Source organism: Topomyia yanbarensis, chromosome 2 (genome assembly GCF_030247195.1).
Source record: "Topomyia yanbarensis strain Yona2022 chromosome 2, ASM3024719v1, whole genome shotgun sequence".
Classification (NCBI taxonomy): domain Eukaryota; kingdom Metazoa; phylum Arthropoda; class Insecta; order Diptera; family Culicidae; genus Topomyia; species Topomyia yanbarensis.
The window spans coordinates 130,052,032-130,068,555 of record NC_080671.1 but is presented as its reverse complement, the minus strand read 5'-3'; the positions used below and the strand labels follow the sequence as shown (position 1 = coordinate 130,068,555).

Sequence of the window (16,524 nt, the reverse complement as noted above, 5' to 3'; positions counted from 1 at the left end):
AGGAAGGAAGTGAATAGTGATGGTTCGAAAATTAGATTCAAATAGAGAAAATAAACATGCACCTAAAAACGTTCGGTAGTGAAGTGAGAGAGTGTAAATATACGATTGAATATAGATGTGTTTTAAGGCAGCAGGGATGTGAATGTAATGCTTTGCTTAGGGAACGCTTACTCTCGTTGGAATCGAGATAAGTTCATTTTTTTCATATTTTACCTACAATGCTCTTCATATGCTATATACCAGCGGGGCAAGCTAGAATGTTTTAATATGTGATTGCAGCGGTTGATGCAACTATCCTTTGTGTATACTACTATACACAAGTATAATTAACCGCCCATGTAAAATACTACGCAGTTTGTTTCACACACACTATTTATTTGGGGTCGATTTTCTCCTGTAGATTCGACGAAATGGTTTTGTTTGCTTGTTGTTTCTGATGGACGTCCGACAGCCGACGTGCTGTAATTTTAATTGGAAGAGTGTGTGTGCAGTGCAGTAGTGCAATCATCTAACAAAGAGAGAGTGGATCATATGCCCTCTTCCTTTGCACTGGATCTCTCACACTTTGCCTTGCAAGCATGTGTGGTCTATACTGAGAAACGGGAATGTGCAGAGTTTGTATGTGTTCTGTTTTCGTATCTTTTGATCTGCTGCGATTTTGTGTATTTTACTGCATGTGCTTCTGGTGGATGTTTGGTGAGTGGATGGGCCAGTGCGTGGAATATGTAGCGGGTTAGACGAGAGGCGGATGGAGGGATATGTTATTGATCACCGGATCGAGTTATCCCTGTAGTGTCGGTGTTGAATATACAATTGGCGCTGACATTTTGATTCTGTTTGCTGGCACATTACTCTGATGTGTGCAATTGCAAGAAAGATTGATCTTGTATTCGCATTTCATAACACGTGGATATCGATTATATATCGGTGCTCACATGTGTGTGCAGTTGGCACGTGTAACGTATGTGTGCGCTTGGTGGCTTCCCCTAGTAATAATTAAGGTTTTGTGGCACTCTTCAATACTTGTGTTGTGGTGTGCAATAAAACTAGAAATGCTTCTTGCATCAATATTTGTTTTTATTCATATAGGGTTACTGCGCCCTAATTCATCTTAGCACCCCTATTCACCCACCCATTTGAACACATTAATTAGAGCAGTGTCTGCTATCTCTATTCAACGCATTATCTCCAATGGTAGGATGAATAAGGGTGCGTTGTACTTGACTTTTCGCTTCGCTTTAACGCGAATATTTCACATTTTCCAAGGCAGATTTTGTATTGATCTGCTTCTTAAGACCGAAGCAAAGATGTTGATACCTATTTAAGCGCAATCCAAGAATTGTAAGCCGAGTTATCAGCGAAATAGTGTGACATCGTGAGTAATGAGATGAATAAGGGCGCGTTAACACTAGATTTGGAGTGTGTGAAACGTATGATATTTGCAGTTAATGTTTTGTCAGTGTAGTTAAGTGTGGACACTGAGAGTCGATATTCGAACATGACGAAATTCGACAGTATCAGTCGAGTATGATGTTACATAATGTATGCTTTATAGATCCCTGTGGAAAAGGTATTACAATTGCAGGGACAATTGGTCATACCGGACTGAGTCGCAAAACATAAAAAAATGAGATAATGACAACACTGGATAAAGAATCTCTTCAGCTACATTCAACTTTTGCCAGATTTGAAATATGTAACCATAAACAAGAATTATGGCAAAACATAATTTCCAATTATAACGTAGAGGATGCTGCGATTCAAACTTTAAACCCGTTTTTCTCGAAATCAATATTTTGTCACTTAGTCCGGTCTGACTTAACACCGACCAATTATTGTTCTCATTATGAGTGTTTCTTTGGTATAATTGATCAGTATAGTATTTCCTGTCTCGCTTATAGTTCACTGATATTATATAACATTTTTCGAAAATTTTTGCACTGTTTTATATATGTAACAGAAAAATTAAAATTTTTATATTATAAGTTTGTTGAACGGGAAAAAAGTGTTTATTTTAGTTTATTCTTTTCGGAAATGTTTGCTGGACGATTACGGGGCGTTTGCCCAGTTATACACTAATGCAGTCTTTGCTTCACCCCGGGGTTAAGTTGGAGTTCCAGCTTCAGTCACTGTCTGACCATACATTTTTATGGCTGGTGGTGATTAGAGCCTGACTCAAGTCCGGTTCGAACGAAGTCCGAACACATGACTTTGTTTCGCCTTACGGAGTAATGTTAACTTTATTTTTTCATGCTAACTATGTCCGTTTTCTGCGGTCATGCTCTCTTTGTTTAGCATAGCTTGACGTGGAACGGTTTGCACTGTGATTGATAGCTCATGATTTTGGGGTCTTCGAATGAGATGGCGGCGATGGGGGTGAATCGATGTATAGGTGTGGTTTTAGTGTTTTGAAGACTTGACAGACTCTCTTGCTTTTAGTTTTATTGGAGGGTAGTGTCATTAGGATGTATTATCCGCTCAACGACACGTGGTTGAATCTTTCTGTCGGAAACATCAGGCTATTCAAAGTAAACGACTTCCAAAGAATGTGACAAAATGCATTTGTAAATTGGATAGAGTATAAAGAGCGTATCACCAAGTCGGGACCCTGGAGTAAGTTTACTATGAGGCTTGGGAGGCAGTTGAAATTGTAATCTTTTGGGAAGATATTTCTTTTCGATTTTTAGTTCATATTCGATTTTTGTTTCTATTTCCAAGATACGTTCCAGACCATCGAATCGTAACAAACACTTGAACCGCGCGCGGAAACAAAGGCCTATAACCTCGATTTTAGAAGGTTAAAATGTTACGTGCGGAACGATGTTCGTCGCCGTTATGACGCATAAAAAAATAAAGAAAAATATCTAGTAATTAGCGTGAAAACTGTAAGCGAGCGTCATCGATTGTATGTCCGACACACAAACTTGGTCGTTTTAGGTACTTAGGTAGGGCTTATTTTATACCGTTTAAAGTGAAATTCAGTCAGCATAATAACTCTATTAAATTCTCGGTAGCCGGCTGCCCAGAGCAACAAACAAACGATAATACTTCTGAAAGTTGCATAGATCGTATCACTTATCAAGGTGAATCCAGATTTATGTAAGATTTTACCCCACCCCACTAACAAAAACTCCTTCCCGTGACAAACGTGGAGATGCAGAGGTATACACGGTCTCCATAACAACGTTTGCTACACTAACATTCATTTCCTTCCCCGATGACTGCAAGGACGTGGTCGGCGCCGTTATTGGCATTTGAAAGTATCGAACTCTCGAAACTTGCACATTGAGGATGGATAGCTACTCCCAGGCCCCATTCGTTGATTCTCTGTGCAATTTCGCTTGTTCTGGCCAATCACGGAGTAGCAAATACGAATTGTACGGTCATCATGCTCATGCTCATTATCATCACTGAGCTCTCGATCCCAAGTTCGCCGCTATTGATTCTAGATATTCTGGAACATTATTTTAGGAACTCATATTGTCCACTATCTTTTTGATGTTCAGGTTAATTTTCTGACTAGTAACTTTACGTTTTTTACTAGTGTTACAAGAGAGGTAGCTACTAATCTGTCCTGCTGTATATGTCTCCTCTACACGCAATTCTTTTATTATATGGTATATACCAATACGACGCCCCACTGCAGTATTCCATCGGCTATGCCAACTTTCAACTTGATTGAAGGTACGGGGAATGTTGCTGAGAATATTGTCATATATCGACCACAACTGAGGCGGGTAAAGTGGTTCCGTTCGAATTTCGCGTCCCTCAAATGTAACACGCCGAGCTCTGCCTTTCGCGTAGTTTTTTTTCTACGTATCGGAAATTTAACTCGTTGGGTCAATTCATCGAAAGCTCTTACGATTTTTGCCGCTTGCAAAAAGGCGAGAGAATGCACCCGTTTAAAATACTCAAAAAATAAAGTACTACTATTCGCCAGTCGGCAGTCACGGAGTGGCATCAATTAGTCGGCAGTACACACAGTTTGTGTATTGGTCACAGGTATACAGTATACAGACCCACCACTCGAATCACTCCCGACGCGTCTGGTTGAACATGAACTACACGGGCTAGTTCCCATTGTGCCGGTGGGGCGTTTTCATTTTTAACCAACTCCAGTTGATCGACGTCGACGATTGAATTAACTGAACGCCACTTGCTACGAGGTTGAAGGCTTGCCAGATACTCGGCTTTCCATCGATCCCAAACTCGTTCAGTCTGCTGCTGCCAATGATCTAGATGGTTTGCCGGTTCGTACCGAGCTCAGAAATCAGATTCATGGATTGTCCTATCAAAAAATGAGCCGTAGTTAAGGTTTCGGCACTGTCGGGATCGCTGGACAAGCGACACAAAGGTCGCGAGTTAAGACACGACTGAATTTGGCACAACAGGGTTGACAAATACTCAAACGTGATTGCCGACTCCCCAAGCTCAGCTATCAGATGCTTCTTGACGCTTCGCACGGCGGCCTCCCAGATGCCGCGCATGTGCAGTGCTGACGGGGGGTTAAAGATCCCAGTTGATCCCTAATTTGGAAAGATAGCGACTAGCGTCCTTGCTGTGTGATATGATCTTATCCAAATATTCTCGCAACTTACGGTCGGCACCAACGAAGTTGGTTCCGTTGTCCGACTGAATTTCGACAGGGTAACCACGGCGAGAAATAAATCGTGCACTGCTCGGGTTGATAGGCATACAAACACCACGAGGTATCCCTTGGTGATTTCCACTCCTCGCACAGACGCTGCCTCCAGCTTAACAGGGCCAGCGTAATCCACGCCGACATATGAGAACGCTCTTGTAGCTAACACCCTCGCTGGTGGTAGGCTGCCCATCAACTGGCTAGCTGTTTTCCCTTTGAGACGCACACATCTTGTACAGCCCTGTACCACCTTACGTACTACCGTCTGATATCCTACTTTCCAGTATTGCTGATAAATGGTGGCTGTTAGCAGTGACGGTCCTACGTGAAAATTACGCAAGTGTAATTCACGCACAAGTAGCACAGTTGCTTCGTGATTATGTGGCAATATTATCGGATGCTTCATATCGTTTGCAAGAGAAGAGCTCTGAAGACGGCCACCCAAGTGCATAATGCCTTGAACATCGAGGAAAGGGTGAAGAGGAGAAAGCACATGCTTTTGAAACGCAACGATTTGCGCTTCCGCAGTAACTCCAACTCTGGTGCATATACTGTGTACTGAACAGCTCGAATTAACTGTGATTTAGCATGACGCAGTTCTATTGGGACCAACTCCCCACTTCGGCGATCCGCTACTATCGATCGGAGGTTGTAGATGAACCGATTGACCCAGGCCAATGTGCGGATGATCAACGAAAAACTGGAACGACTTTTCAAAAGCTGCAATTCAATTCCATAGATGGAATGTATCGATGTCGCTACCAGATGGTGCGATCTTACAGGTCTGGATTCCAACAGATCATCGTCTTGAACGTCTGGAGCAGGACACAGCTTCCACTTGCATTGATCGGCCTTCAACCACGGTATTCCCATGGACCACGATGGATTTCCAACAAGTTCGGGCGGTGAGAGACCGCGGGATGCGAGATCTGTTGGGTTGTCATTACTGATGACGTGATTCCAGCAACTGCGGGGCAAATATTCCAGCATGGCAGAGGTTCTGTTTGCCACGTAAGTTTGCATTTCCGTGGATGGGCAGACAGCCAGTTTAAAACGATGGTTGAGTCTGTCCACACCCAATGCTCAATTGCTAGATGAGATAGTGCTTTAGTGATACGCTGCATCAGCTCCGTTAGCAAAAATGCACCATCCAACTCCAGTCGGGGTAGCGACACCTGCTTGATCGGTGCTACTCGTGTTTTGGCAGCAACCAAAACCACGGACACGTTGCCTTGTTCATTGATTGTCCTTGCGTACACATAATCGAAATCAAAAATATTTTCGAAGAATTGACAATATTCAGAAGAATGTAAACGCTTAGAAATTCTTAGTTGTATTTAAAATCAATGAAATTCAGAAAAATGTTAAAAAACAAAAACTAAAAAAGATGTTGGCTGCATAATAGGTCTTTTCAAAAAGTCCAATGTGCAATGGCAGTACTGCCCATGATCGCATATTTGTCCGATTTCAATGGGATTTCCTATCTTTATAGGACTGATTTGCGATCATGGGCATGACAGTTTTATTGAATTTGCGAAAAATTCGGATAATTGGTATAGTTCATTTCGGGCAATAGTATTTCGGGAAACTGCATTCCAGAATATTGCCGATCTGGTAACCTATTATTTCAGTTATTGACCTACAGGTCTACACCTGAGTAATTTGGTTTAATTTCCATTATGCCAAATGGTTATAATGCCAAATGGCTTTATGCCAAATGGTCATTACGCCAAACGATCATTATGCTAAATGGGCATTATGCCAAATGGCAATCTATCTTCGGTTTTGTTTTAGTCGATTATGCTAAATGACCTTTAAGCCAAACGACCACTCGACTCTCGCTATGGTTATGTCAAGTGGCTTTATGCCCCAGGGGCCATTTTTAGTTTAAAGTAGAGCCTTTTGGATTATGTACGGTAAGTCAGGTCCTAGCTAGACTAATGGCGCATATATTTGCGGACACGGAGCCAAATGTCTTCCATTTCCTTGATGACATCATCATCGGCTCAGAGAGTTTTGAAGAGCATATAGCTTTACTCGATGAAGCAGCAAACTACTAACGGATCTCACGCGAGCGAAGACCAAATTCCGATGGACTCCAGAAGCGGAAGTAGCCTTTCTTAAACTAAAAGCAACTTTGGCGTTCGCTCCGGTTTTAGCACTGCCGGACTACGAGATGCCTTTCGCGATTGTATGCGATGCCAGTGGCACAGCAGTCCCAACGCAGGACAGTGACGGTGAAGGACATTCGGTCAGTTACTTCTCGCATAAGCTATCGACGTCGGAGCGAAAGTGCTCGGTTACGGAACGCGGTGATTCGAGCGATCGAGCAATTTAGGGCGTATGTCGAAGGAGTAAAGTTCGTCGTGCACTGCGATCACGTAGCTCTCAGCTACTTGAGGTCGTTGAAAAACACGACCCTTGATGAGCCGATGGATAATACGGCTGAATGCGTTTGACTTCGAGATCTGATACTGAAAGGGCTCAAACGTCATTCCAGATGCTCTCTCGAGAATGGTGGCTGAAACAGTCTTCACTCTTAATACTTGACCATAGTTTTATCAACCTGGATATGTGATATCTCAATGTAAAATGTCATGACTTGTCTGATGAGAGATCGAATTCCGCTGTCTCTTCTAATTTCACGAAAATCTAGTAGGTTTGATTTATTTTCTTCAAATATAAAATAATGACAAACTTAAAATAACTGGTAAATACTCTTCCACTGCTATTTCACATCACTAAACATATGATTTTTGTGTTAATTTCATACATGGGAACAAAGATTCACAATAGTACAGAAACGAACCTACAACATAATGTTAACAGTGACTGTTTTTGGTGACTGCACTTGTTCTAAGAGGTAACTAAACTTCTTCCATTTGAAGCTCGATATCGTCGCGATCATTCCTGATCAGAGCCATTCGGCTCTCGTCCTTAGGTTTCGGTTGTCCTCCACTGGAACTGCTCACACCAGACTTGTTGGCAAGATTGACCACCGGGTTGAGTGAATACAAGTAGATTGCGTACGACACAACCACGATTGCGAGAGCGGTGTTCAAATACACCGGTATGGAGAAAAGCAGATAGCACAAAATTGCAGTGAACATAAGCTCCAACGCACTGGCGAATGTCTTCAGGATTGAGTTCAGGTACTTCAGGAAAAAACTTGTTATTATCCCGATCGCGGCATTGTTGATCATTATCACTAGAACCTCAAAGCGAAACACCTCAGTTAGATGCTTCTGGGTAACGACGGCGGAAAGTTCTCCGCGGAACATTAGTATCAACAGGTTGCAGACAATCGAATCAACGTACATGAATACATTTTGAATGTAAATGTTGATATCGGAACCTTTACGTTTTAGCAGGTACTCGTTGTAGACACCGGCCAAACAGGAACATATCGTTTGCACTAAAATCAAAATCGCACTAAAGCTGAGATCGAAACCGGAAATGTTTTTCCCGTGAAAGGTGCTTTTATCGTCAGCAATTGCCGTTTCTTTAGTTAATTCATCTGACGACGGCAGAGAGAAGTTCCATTGTTTTAACATACAACCCAAGGTTAGAAGACACAACGAGAACCATTGCTTTCGGCTGAGAGATTTCTTGAAGATTACCTGGAAGCAATGTTTTAGAGATGTTCACTTCGATAGCAATTATAGATTGAAAATACTACCTGGAAGAGCACTCCAGTGATGACAACACGAAGCTGTAGCAGTAAATAGTAAGTTGTCGGATCGAACGTGGAAAGATTCACGAAGGCAAGATTATTGTACAGACAGTACATGAACGCAGGCACAAAGTACAGTAGTAATACTTCGCTTTCCTCGACTACTTTGGCGACAAGTGATTTAAAAGTATTCCTAGAAAAACACCGTAAAGAGTAATTTAATTTGAATCAAATATAAACCTACTCACTCTCGGCAATACAATGTAGTTGAAATGGCCAACTTCAGTACTTCCGTTAGTAATACGACAAGCACAGTGTTGTAACTGTAACTGTTATCGGCACGTTGTGATGCTGTTACTAAAATTCCTGTAACATGTGTGTAAATAATAGAAATGGCTCTTTCAGTTAACTCGATGCGGTATAATTTGCTGTGGTTGATATAACCTATTCCGTGACGAAACCCCGTCGAGTGCTTTTATCGTTCTCCATACAAATTTGAAAGGTTCTCGACCTGATTGACGGTTCTAATATCAAATAGTCGTGATCAATAACGTTACAAAAACAATGCAGAACATGATATATCGCTCACTCGACGGACCCTTCACATTAGCTAATGCCATAGAACACTTACCTTGGCTCACAAATAGAGACATGTAACCGATGAAAATAAAGATACTCTTTTTGCTCGGAAACAATTCTCCCCAGTTTATCCGAGGATTCGTCATTGTGGGGCTTTTTGTTTTGATTTTATGTTAATACAAAGCGGCCTTCGCTAGATAAATACCTACCTAGTTCTTAACTAATTTTGATTTTGATGAAATCGAGCTTATTAGATACGACAAGTGATATTCGAGATTTCTTTAGGCTTGTAGAGTGCTCGTATTTGCGACATATTTTAGTTTGATTCGTGATGCTGAACTGCGGGTTCTAAAGGCTCTTTTAAAGCAAAATTTGATTCTTTGGTAGCAGATTTTTCCGTTAATTCATCATTGCATTTTCGCAGTAACTTATCAAGTAAGGATCAACTATATTTTGGTTTCGACACGAAATAATTTCTGAACTTCTTTATTTGCCAACGAATCAAAACAAACAGTTTCGGTCTCTTTGCAGTACAAGTCAGGGTAGCCAGATTACATTTCTAAATGTTGAAAGACTCGCGTCTGAAAAGTTTATCGGTACACTGTAAATAATATGCACTTTTTGGAAGAGATTCGACACGAAATTTAAGTTGCAGGAGAATAATTAAAATGTCTATAAAAGTCTGTAGATGGTTGTGTAAATCCTAGTTACACTAAAATATTACTTTAAAAATAGTTTGGAAATAGAATACTAGTGTGAACGAATCACTCGTATTCAGTTATTCTATTGCTTTTTTTTGCTAAACACTATTACTTTTTTTAAAGTCTATAAATCGACACAGATCTTTCATTAGGGCCTAAGTCGCAATGTGCTCAAATGGAGAAAAATCAGTTTCAATATTCGGCGATGCTTTTCTAAATGTAATGTTTTTATTGTAGGTATAAATTACTTTATGGCCATGTTTTTCCTAAAGCATCTTTGGTTGAACCTTATGACAATATAACAAAGAATTTAATTCCTATGTGCTTTTGGTGGGTGGAAACTAAAAAAATGCTTACGCCCAATTTGCATTCCAGTCGTGATTTCGCCCTTCAGCAACCACCATTTGCGAAAGGGCTAAACCATAAAATTAATTTTCAGAAGGGCGCGGTAAATGGGCTAAACTGACTCTGTCTTGCTGGGTAGGGCTGGGTAAATGGGCGAGCTTGACAGTATACTTTTTAATAGGGCTCAGCAAATGGGCGTATAGAAACCCAATGTAAATGAAAGGGCGCGTGCATCTTTTCTTCAAATTTCATGAAAATATCGAAATATTCGAATGTTTATGTGCAACAACTATCGAGTAGACATGATCATAGTAGATATTGCTTATCATCTATATAATAGAACAGCCGTTTCAGGAATCATTTTATGAATAATAGCCGTACGCCCCGGTTCTGTCTAAAAATGTAAGTTTAGCCTTTATATTCCATATGAGAAGAAGGGCCTAAGTCGAAATCTCGAAGAAAATGCATGTTTTGCCATTTTGTTTTCTTTAATTATAAATCGAACTAAACACCATTTTAACTAATTTTCACCTCAATCTTGTAGTATTTTTATCACATAACGTCATAATAGCGAAAACGCAGTTTGTTTACATTTGCGATTTAAGCCCTAATGGAAGATCTATGTCGAAATGTCTGGCTACGTCTGTAGGAGACTATTAAAAGTCTGTAAAATGACATATCTGTAAATCTGGCAACGCTGTTACCAACAGCTATCCATGTCGAAAAAATGCGGACGAACATGGTCAGGCGAATAAAACAGTTTGACGTTTGACTCAACTCGCGTGCGCTAATTGCTCTAGGAACAAATGCAATTTGCGAATGCGATTTAAAGGCAATTTCAATATTGTACGTTCCATTGGAACGAGCCATTCAATCATTTTGATGCGACAAATGGAATTGGCGCATTTGATAATAAATGCTCAAAAACGTCGAAAAATATGTATTACCCAAGTTTAATATGTGCTAATTATTTACTTTAACCAAATTTGTCAATAAAACTGACTGAAAACTGTTCTACTAAAGTTTAAAGTTTTCGTATGTTTTATTTACAGTAAGGTTTGTACCGAGGGGCGACTCACTCTAGTATTTTCCATTCAGGCTAACGTATTGAGAGACGTATTTGTGTATTTTTCACGAAATGACATGTATTTTGTGTATTGATGAGTATTGGTTATTTCTTTCATAATTCTTACGTATTAGCGCATTAAAAACGTATTTGTGTATTGTTCACGATATGCAATGTATTATGCGTATTGGTGAATTATTTCATAATTCTTATGGATTAGTGTACTAAAACGTACAATTGTATGCACGCATTGTATTTTTGTTGAATAATCAATTGAAACCGAATGTTACTGAATTTTGAGGTTTAAATGTTATTGTAGAATGCAAGTAGAATAATTTCATAAACGCAAATAATAAAATTAGTACAAATGGAATTACTAGTGATTTTTCAAGATTAACGAACAATTAAGCATTATGCCAAATTTTATTATTTAGAGAATTAGAATTTCTAATTAGGTTTACCCAATGGTAATTTTTGAGCAACGCAATATTATATTTAATCACTGCAGTATTATCTAAATTTATTTCAAAAATTGAGATGCTTCTCAGTAAAATTGAGATGCTCCTAAGTAAAATCAGCCGAAATTCCTACTGGTTGTACTAGACTCGGTTGTGTCACTAGAGCCTGAATTCTGGCAGAATCCAGCCGGAATTCCAACTGGACTTAGAGTTATGGCTGAACTCATTCCTGCAAGTTGATCGGAAGCGACTCGTAATTCGGATTCTTGTGTTTTGTATTATTTTTTATTATTTTAATTATAGAGGTTTTAACCTAGGGTCATTCGCCTCTTTTCTGGTTAGAGTAATCTCTTGTGGAAAAATCTCTAACCCTATGTGCGGGGTTGGGAATCGAACCCAGGTGAGCTGCGTACAATCTTGTGTTTTGCATTCTCAATTCATCGAACGTTGGTTTCGATTCTATTCCCCCAAAGAGTGTTGATTTATAATGCAACCTATATATCTAAACAAAATGATCCATCGCAATGTAAACTTCGAACTTGCAAGATTTTAGAGCTTCACTATTTAGGGTAAACATTGAACCATTGTTTATGTCGATAAAATGAGCGAATTCTTGATCAAAAATATCCTACTGATGCTGGTAGGAAGTTTCGGATTTACCTGCACGCAACCGTAAAATAACCTACAGAATAAGTTCTTTTAACTTAAATTTAGGTACTTTTGAGCTGTGCGTTGCTTTCGCACTTATTAGTGTTGTCAAAAACAAAACGAGAGATTCGACTCAGTCGAGGTCTTCCGTGCAGTAAGGTACTTTTAAGTTGTTTGGGGTATACTTAAAATTAGGTAAATTCAACTTAAATTTAAGTAAATTAAACTCAAGGTTGAGTTATTATTTTTGCCGTAGTTAAATGGAAACTACCTTCAACACGATTTACCTAATTTTACCTTCCTGTACGATACCACGAGATTGAGTCAAAAGTACTGAATTTTAGGTAGTTTTTCGGTGGCGTGTGTGTTCACGACCCCTGGGAGTATTTTCAAATGAAATGGGGGGGGATGGGATGTTTTTTTCCATTAAAGATTATGGGATTGTTCCTCTGAATCAAACTAACAAGAATTCTGATTGATTTCTGCCTACTTGTCATTCTTATGGTTCACCGACTCTGAGTCCGTTTGCTGGGAGTCCCAATTCCGAGAAAAGTAAACAATCTAGCTTGAAAAAACATACGCTATGTCATAATAAAAAATATACTGAATTAGTTTCATTTGGCATGAAATTAATCTAATATTTGTATGGCTTGTATCAACAATGTATTACTTGGCGAATTGGATTGTTATCGACGCATTGAAAAATATTTCCGGTATTAACGTATTTTTGTGTATTAGCGTATTTTCGACGTATTATCGACGTATAGAAAAATTCTTCCAGAAGTAACGTATTTTAGTGCATTAGTGTATTTTCGGCGTATTAATTGTATTAAGGTGTATTGAAGCATTTCTCGTGTATTTTTTGAATTGGGTATATTCAATTCACTTTGAATGGGGAGTGAATTGCTCCTCGGTTTTTACAAAAAATTCCACCACCTTTTATTACAGTGTCATTCACCCCGCAAAAATACATTGCAACGAATAAGTAACAACGATTACACCTAAGAGAAGAGACGACAACAGGCTTCTTGCTCTTCTTAATTTTCTCGACTAGGACTGAAAATAATTTTACTTCAAAGATCGCACCTCAACCAAGAATTTACAATGCTAGCTACATTTAAAAATTGAATAAAAATTTTATTTATGTCTCTCTTAACAATACACGTAGCTATATCGTCATTCAGGACTTTTATTAAATTTGCATGAAAGGTTGCCCGAATAGTATTTTACAATAGCATTTACCCTACAAACAATCATAAAATAATAAATATTATAGTTATTACTGTTTCATCATTGTTCGACGCAGAGTTCTCGCAGTAGATTAAAAAAATAAAATTTCATGTAACAATCAAAAAACTGATATAGTAAATTCACATGAAATTTTACTGTTTTCGAGAAAAAAATGTATGGAAAAAATCAATTTTTTAATGTTAAGATACATAACCCTTTTTTAGTGTAAAAGTCGATTTTATATTGAAATTTATTGTAGAAACGTTAAAACTTATTGTCTTTGTATTGTAGCATAACACTAGAATTGACTGTAGATTCGATCGTGAACCGACAATTGGGCCTAAATAGCAAATGTAAACAAACGGAGATTTGATTAATATCTTAAAGAGGAGTAAAAATACTTCATAATAAATATAAAAACTTATTTATAAATGTTTCACACTTCATGAAAATCAATTTAAAAAAAAAAAATTTATAACAAACTTTTCCAGTACATCCTGATTTTATTTGGGTAGTTTCAAAGTTTCAACAATCTCCAACTCCAACAAATCCTGGTGAATGATCACGCAGTCCAGTAACTGACTCAGAACAGTTTAGCTAGTACAATTGACTGCCTGCAAAACAAAAATATTCATTATTCTAAAACAGATAACCAAAAAATATTAACTTACCCGAGTATTGAAAATCGAAAAACATTTTCGCACTAAACTATTTTGGGGTAAAATAATGAATGGCTAAGGACAAAGAGTGCTCAGACGTGTACGCGGAGAAAGCTGCCGCGTATAAAACTTTCCGGAACGACGGGTTAGTTGCTAGTTATCGAGTGTACGCGATATTAGAAAAGCGAATGAAAAATTTAATGAAAGCTAAGAAACGCAGTTACTGGCGCCGGTTTGTCGACGGGTTAACAAGAGAAACATCGATGAGCACTCTTTGGGGCACGGCCCGACGTATGCGAAACCGAAACAGTACTAACGAGAGCGTGGAATATTCAAACCGTTGGATATTCGATTTCGCCAAGAAGGTTTGTCCGGATTCCGCCCCGGCACAGAAAATCTACCGCGCCGCGTCGCCTTACAATACCGCGAACGAAACACCGTTTACGATGGTGGAGTTCTCACTAGCTCTCTTATCATGTAACAATAAAGCCCCGGGGCCAGATAGAATTAAATTCAACTTATTGAAGAATCTGCCAGACTCTGCCAAAAGACGCTTGTTGAATTTATTTAATAGGTTTCTTGAGGGTAACATTGTCCCACATGACTGGAGACAGGTGAGGGTCATCGCCATCCAAAAACCAGGAAAACCAGCCTCCGACCACAATTCGTATCGTCCGATTGCAATGCTGTCCTGTATCCGGAAGTTGTTCGAGAAAATGATCCTGTTTCGGCTCGACAATTGGGTCGAAACAAATGGCTTACTGTCAGATACACAATTTGGCTTCCGCAAAGGCAAAGGGACGAACGATTGCCTTGCGTTGCTCTCAACAGAAATTCAAATGGCATATGCTAACAAAGAGCAGATGGCATCAGTATTCTTGGATATTAAGGGGGCTTTCGATTCAGTTTCGATCAACATTCTTTATGAGAAGTTGCACCAGCATGGTCTTTCGCCAATTTTAAATAACTTTTTGCTAAACCTGTTGTCTGAAAAACAAATGCATTTCTCGCATGGCGATTTATCGACATCACGATTTAGCTACATGGGCCTTCCCCAGGGCTCATGTCTAAGCCCTCTCCTCTACAATTTTTACGTGAATGACATTGACGAATGTCTTGTCAATTCCTGCACGCTAAGGCAGCTTGCAGATGACGGTGTGGTCTCTATTACAGGTCCTAAAGCCGTCGACTTGCAAGGACCACTGCAAAATACCTTGGACAATTTGTCTGCTTGGGCTCTCCAACTGGGTATCGAGTTCTCCACGGAGAAAACTGAGCTAGTCGTATTTTCTAGAAAGCGTGAACCAGCGCAACTACAGCTTCAATTAATGAATCAAACTATTGCTCAAGCTTCAACATTCAAATATCTCGGGGTATGGTTCGACTCTAAAGGTACCTGGGGATGTCACATTAGGTATCTGAAACAGAAGTGCCAACAAAGGATCAACTTTTTCCGTACAATAACTGGAACATGGTGGGGTGCCCATCCAGGAGACCTAATCAGGTTGTACCAAACAACGATATTATCAGTGTTGGAGTACGGATGTTTCTGCTTTCGCTCCGCTGCGAACATACACTTCATCAAACTGGAGCGAATCCAGTACCGTTGCTTGCGTATTGCCTTGGGTTGCATGCACTCGACCCATACGATGAGTCTCGAAGTGCTGGCGGGCGTTCTTCCGCTGAAAAATCGATTCTGGGACCTCTCATATCGATTGCTCATTCGATGCGATATTCTGAACCCATTGGTGATTGCAAATTCCGAAAGGCTTGTCGAGCTTAATTCTCAGACCCGATTCATGTCCTTGTACTTCGATTACATGGCACAGAACATCAATTCATGTACATATAACGTCAACCGTGCTCATCTCTTAGATACTTCTGATCCAACTGTATTTTTCGATACATCCATGAAGGAAGAGATTTGTGGAATTCCGGATCATATTCGCCCACAAGTGGTCCCAAATATTTTCTATAACAAATACCATCAAGTCGACTGCGCCAAAATGTTCTACACTGACGGATCAATTCTCGACGGGTCCACAGGCTTCGGTATCTTCAACGAAAATCTTGCTGCCTCATTCAAACTCAATGATCCTGCTTCAATTTACGTCGCAGAATTAGCTGCCATTCAGTATACTCTCGGGATCATTGACACCCTGCCCTCAGACCATTACTTCATCGTTTCGGATAGTCTCAGCTCCATTGAGGCCATCCGTGCGGCGAAGCCTGGAAAGCACTCACCGTATTTCCTGGGGAAAATACGGGAATATCTGAGTGCTTTATCTGAAAAATCTTACCAGATTACCTTGGTTTGGGTCCCGTCACATTGTTCTATTGCGGGCAATGAGAAGGCGGACTCTTTAGCCAAGGTGGGCGCATTAGAAGGCGACACTTACGAAAGACCAATTTGCTTCAACGAATTTTTCAGTATCTCTCGTCAGAGGACGCTCGATAGTTGGCAAACCTCATGGAGCAATGGGCATCTGGGACGGTGGCTACATTCCATTATCCCGAAGGTAT

At 39.8% G+C, this 16,524-nt stretch overlaps 2 protein-coding genes across 2 annotated transcripts; both read right to left on the bottom strand.

The window, feature by feature from the left end:
- Positions 1–4,235: 4,235 nt before the first annotated feature.
- On the bottom strand, positions 4,236–5,665 carry LOC131679751 (uncharacterized). Its single transcript, XM_058960496.1, has 3 exons — positions 5,140–5,665; positions 4,599–5,098; positions 4,236–4,526 (listed from the first exon to the last, which is right to left on the bottom strand). Exons 1-3 carry the CDS (start codon positions 5,663–5,665, stop codon positions 4,236–4,238), a joined length of 1,317 nt encoding a protein of 438 aa, XP_058816479.1.
- Positions 5,666–7,244: 1,579 nt separating this feature from the next.
- LOC131681297 (UDP-galactose transporter senju) lies at positions 7,245–9,429 on the bottom strand. Its single transcript, XM_058962028.1, has 5 exons — positions 9,104–9,429; positions 8,947–9,047; positions 8,564–8,681; positions 8,322–8,508; positions 7,245–8,262 (listed from the first exon to the last, which is right to left on the bottom strand). The coding sequence occupies exons 2-5, from the start codon at positions 9,038–9,040 to the stop codon at positions 7,510–7,512; spliced, it is 1,152 nt and encodes a 383-aa protein (XP_058818011.1). The 5' UTR covers positions 9,041–9,047; positions 9,104–9,429; the 3' UTR covers positions 7,245–7,509.
- Positions 9,430–16,524: the final 7,095 nt, after the last annotated feature.

Excerpts from the sequence above, each read along its gene's own strand:
- LOC131679751 (XM_058960496.1), bottom strand. The coding sequence starts at position 5,665 with ATGCAAACTTACGTGGCAAACAGAACCTCTGCCATGCTGGAATATTTG. Across the intron at positions 5,099-5,139 it reads CAAATCGTTGCGTTTCAAAA|GCATTATGCACTTGGGTGGC; the intron begins GCATGTGCTTTC and ends TCGATGTTCAAG. Across the intron at positions 4,527-4,598 it reads CAACTTCGTTGGTGCCGACC|GGATCAACTGGGATCTTTAA; the intron begins GTAAGTTGCGAG and ends TTTCCAAATTAG.
- LOC131681297 (XM_058962028.1), bottom strand. The coding sequence starts at position 9,040 with ATGACGAATCCTCGGATAAACTGGGGAGAATTGTTTCCGAGCAAAAAG. Across the intron at positions 8,509-8,563 it reads ACTACATTGTATTGCCGAGA|GAATACTTTTAAATCACTTG; the intron begins GTGAGTAGGTTT and ends GTGTTTTTCTAG. Across the intron at positions 8,263-8,321 it reads TCACTGGAGTGCTCTTCCAG|GTAATCTTCAAGAAATCTCT; the intron begins GTAGTATTTTCA and ends CATTGCTTCCAG.